At 55.1% G+C, this 4,560-nt stretch overlaps 1 gene segment (V, D, J or C); it reads right to left on the bottom strand.

Annotated features, from left to right (window-relative positions):
- Positions 1–2,659: 2,659 nt before the first annotated feature.
- On the bottom strand, positions 2,660–3,034 carry LOC132251556 (Ig heavy chain V region C3-like). The segment is given in 1 exon segment: positions 2,660–3,034. A coding segment is annotated over 1 exon segment (375 nt).
- Between the last annotated feature and the right edge of the window lie 1,526 nt (positions 3,035–4,560).

The raw sequence follows: 4,560 nt of genomic DNA, 5'->3' as shown, positions 1-4,560 counted from the left end.
GTTTCTATATGGAGCTGTATCTCTCCCTTCTGCAAGTCCCCACCCTCAATGGAGCTATCTTGCAGGACTCCATTTCAATAGTTCCCAAGTGTTTTCTGGAGCTGGCAGACAGGCAGAGCCCTCAGCAGGACCAGTGGAGGGAATACAGGCAGAAAAGGAGTGGAACTGGTGCATGTGTGTGTGCAGGGAGGGCATCTGGCTATGCTCCCCTACTCTCCTGCTCCCTTAACAGTTGAGCCTGGCTTAGGCTCCCTCATCCCAAGGCGCACACAGTGACCATGTCCCCCCCTGTCCCTGGACTCAGACATGGGGTCTCACTCCTGCCATGGAAAGTGGCTTGTGCTGGTACTAAGAGGCTCCTTCAGCATCACTGTGTTGAGTCTGTGCTGGGCAGGGCTGAGAGATGGGGGCTCCTTGTTGGGGAAGATGCTGAGGAGCAGCTAGAATGGAGAAACCTGGCCCATCCAGGCCAAGTCAGGGTAGGGAAGGGGCAGGGCAGAGGGCAGTAAGAGCTAACGAGGTCCCTAATCACCTCCCCATCTGCACTCAGCCAGAGCTGCTCCAGCAGGTTGCCAGGAGGCTGTTGCTGCTCCTGGCAGGCTTCTTCCATGCAGCTGAGGGGACCAGTGTTTCCACTCTCTGCTTTGGGCTTCAGGTTGGTTCCTCAGAGCTGAAGTGTGACACTTCCCTGGGAGCAAGGCACCCCTGGGCCTGGGGCTGGGAGTCCTCTCTGCATTTCCCTCTCTGGCAACTGAGGTTTTTTCTACTCCCAAGGCAGTGAGAGACCCTCTCAGAGATGAGCCCTGCCTGACCCTAAGTTGTGGGAAGGGCAGATGTCGTCATGTTCCTGAGGATCCTCCCCTCCCAGCGCTTTCTCAGGAGGGTTGGTGTGATGGGGCCTTTAGAACTGGGTCCAGGCAACGTCCAGGACCAGGCAGGGCTCTGGAGGTCTGTTGTTGTACGGCATGCCTGGGAGAGGGGGGAGGCAGTTGTGTGTGTGTTCCCAGCCAGCTTCTGGTCTCCCATTGCTCTTGGTTTTCAGGCTGCTCAAGTCTGCGTGCTCTCAGCAACCGTTGCTTCCAACCAGCCTCTGGCAGCTCAGGTGTGTGACGCAGAAAGAACAGCTCAAACTCGTATTTAGGGGTGAAAGCTCAGAGAGGTTTTCCATCTCTTAGGACAGTGCACTCGTGGATCTGTCTAGCAGTAAGCCCAGCTCAGCCAAACTGCCCAGACGCCGGTAAGTGATGCATTACGTGCAACTGAAATCACCAAGTCACTCCCAAAGGGATTTACAGCTGAGATGCCCCCACCCTGCTCCAATTCTTATTTCTCTCTGTGTTGACATGTCCCTTTATACTTGTCTCTGCCAACTGCAGACACCTCCAGCTCCCCCCCTGCCCAATACCGCTCCTCGCTGCCAAGTTCAAGCATGGAGAGCTCATTCCCTGCTGAGCCTAGTGAAGTGATGAACTGTGCGGAAAGTTTCTTTATTGGCTGAAGTGAGAGGGCAGCTGTGGGGGGAGAGATGGAGGGGTGGGAATGGTCTGAGAGGTGTTAAGAGCGTGCTCCCTTTGCTGTCTGACTGCCTGGGCATTAAGGGCTTACAGTCCCTTGTTTCAAAGTGATATCTTGTTCTTATTACCGATTCCAACAGATGTATCCCAGAGCAGAGCAAGCCCGGGCATTAAAAGGCTGAGGGGCTGTCCCCTTCCCTGGTCCTGTCTCTGCCTCTCGCAGCACTTTGGCCAGGTCTCTCACTGTCCCCACCTCCCCAGGTCCTTCTGTTTACAATGACAATGGGTTGCAGCCTTGACTCAGAGCAGCTGGGTCTGTCTGTCCCACCAGCACTGGGGAGAATTGAGCCCGGGGAGTGGGGAAGAGGTGGGTGCTCACTCGGGTACCATCTCCCTCGTGCCCTCAGTGCCCCTGGTGCCAGAGCACAACCTGTCCCTGCCCAGTCTCCCCAGGCTGTGCATTAGGGGTCTCTGGGAAACCTCAGAGGAGTCGGGAGCAGAGGCAGGTGAAGGAAAATGTCTTGGGGCAATGGCAACGTGCCCAGGTCTCAGTCCTGGCGTGTGAGTGCAGGGAGGGCTGGGGACCTTGGGTCTGCTTGAACCAAGATGTTGGTTCATGCAGGTGATGGGAGGGGGAAGGAATGCATATCCCCCCCTAGGTCCCACATCCTACTTCCCACATCAGCCAATCCATCTGCCTACCCCTGCCTCATGGCTATGTAGCCTAAGCCAGGGAAGCTCCCCACAGCTGAGTTACTGAAGATCCGCATCCTTTCAGTCTGTGATGGAGGAGACAGGGCAGCTGCAAGGAGTCAGCTTGGAGTGAGTGCTTCCCCTCCCTCTCCCACTCTCGGAGCAGTAATTTGTTCCATCTCCCTTCACCCCTTGGTTTCATTACTGCTGGCTTACTCCAGTTGCTGCGGCCTCCAATGAATAGACCTCAGGCAGCACAATCCCCTTCCCACTGACATGTCACTAGCCAGCCAGGAGATAAGCAAGTGTCCTTTCAAGAAGTAGGTTTTCCCTGCTCTCTTCTCTCTGCTGGTCCCTCCCGGTGTGTCGTGCACTCCCTATGCCCCCAAGAATGAATGTTTCTTGTACTGTTGCAGCTGGAGGTTTTTGTCTGGCTTCCCTTTCACTTCCCCTCACTGTGCATCTCTGGCACAGTAGTACATGGCCATGTCCTCGGGCTTCAGGCTCTTCAGCTCCAGGTAGAAGTTGGAGCTGTCCTTGGAGACTCGGACGCGTCCTTGGATGACGGGGGAGTAGTGGTTGCTCTGTGAGGATGACCTGTAGCTAACCAGCCACTCCAGCCCCTTCCCTGGGCTCTGCCTGATCCAAGCCATCCACCAGCCATTCACATCAAACCCGCTCACGGCATATCTCAGTGTAGTAGATTCTCCGGTTCTCTTCACTTCTGGACCTGACTGAGTCAGAACCACTTGGGACCGGGCCCCTGAGGTGGGGAGAGAAAACGAAGCTGTGAGGAGGTGGTGCCAGTACTCGGACTCCCTTTCCATGAGGGCAACAGGATGCAATGGAAGATGAGCCAGAGAAGTGTCATGGATACATTTCCCCCTGTACCACCCGCCCTGCCCACACCCCTGTACTGAATGGATCAGAGATGTGATACCTCCCAGAAACGCTGCAGTGAGAACTACATGAAGCCACAGACTCGTCTTCCTCATGGTTGGTCCTGGCTGGTCCTCGGGCAGATGGGTTGGAAACTGCACAGATGTTGCAGGGCAATAGGTGGTGGCTGTGGATGGGCAGAAATAGATTAAGACCGGGGCATGCTGCCATATTTGCATATTTGCTTCTTTTAAATGACTCGGACTTCTTCCCCTTCGGCTGCTCTTGTCCTTGTTCTGTTTGGGCTGAAACAAGCACTGGCCTGGGGTTGAAAGAGCTAAACCTGTTGTCTGGTGGGGGACCCACTCCATTTCTTTCCTTCTCCACTGACTCTTGCGATCCTGCCCATGCCCTGGGGGTGACCTTTTCTGAAATGCAGGTGCCCGATCCACTTGGCTGAGAGCTGGAGGAGCCCCTGTCTCCCTGGAAAGCTGTGGCTCTTGGGTTTCTACATCCCTAAGCTACTTCTGACAAGGAGACTTTGGGTTCCTGAACTGTTTGTACTTTTTTTGCAAATTACCATCTTAGGAAAGAAAGGGAAATAGGGATGGAGACTTCAGAGTATGAACCTCAGCCTTGCAAAGGAGCCCCTGCTCTGCAAGGCTCCTCCGGCTTGCTTTCTCACAGGGTCCCTGGGGCTTTCTGCTTTTTGGTTTACTCTGAGTCTGGCAGGGGAAGCTTGCACTGGGCATCTGTCTCCCTTGGTCTAAGTCTTTCTGTACTTGCTATCTGGGTCAGGCCCTGGCTATGTGACTTTTCAGGGGCTGGAGCGTGTGGAGGCAGCTGGGTTCTTACAGAGCATGAAAGGTCACCCGTGAAAGGTGACCCTGTGTGAGGCACAGAGGCACCTGGAGAGGATACCGATGTGTGGGCATCTCCATTCCCCAGGGAGGTGGAGCATGCTCCCTGACTGTTTCCACCGGATGGGCCCTGAAACATTTTGGTCGGTTATCTGGTCTTCTGTTTGTGGGGCTGTGCTGCCGGGTGCCTTGAAAGACATGGGGATGCAGAGCAGGGCAGGAGGAGGGGCTGGTGGGGAGTGGAGGAGACAGGGTGAACGGGGGCAGGAGATGCCTGGGGTGGACCTCACATCACAGCCCTGCAGCTGGTGTGAAATCCAGAGAGGAAACAGATGAAGACAGAGGTTTCCAGGCCCCTGCCCTGTCCTTTCCCTACTGCAAATCATGTACTGTCAGCACCACCTGCTGGACCAGGCTCTTAAATGTCCCTGGCAGGTTTTTGCCTGGCCTTAGAGGGGCTTTCTCTCACTGTGTACCTGCACAGCAATACTGGGCTGAGTCCACAGCAGGTTCTGGGTGTTGTCTCTAGAGATGGTGAATCTCCCTTTCACTGCTGGTGCATATCCAATGGTATTTGAGTTCACAGTGATTTCTCCAACTCACTGCAGCCCCTT

The sequence above is a fragment of the Alligator mississippiensis genome, chromosome 7 (genome assembly GCF_030867095.1).
Source record: "Alligator mississippiensis isolate rAllMis1 chromosome 7, rAllMis1, whole genome shotgun sequence".
NCBI classification, from domain to species: Eukaryota; Metazoa; Chordata; order Crocodylia; family Alligatoridae; genus Alligator; species Alligator mississippiensis.
The sequence above is the reverse complement of the archived record's forward strand: the minus strand, read 5'-3'. Positions and strand labels throughout refer to the sequence as shown.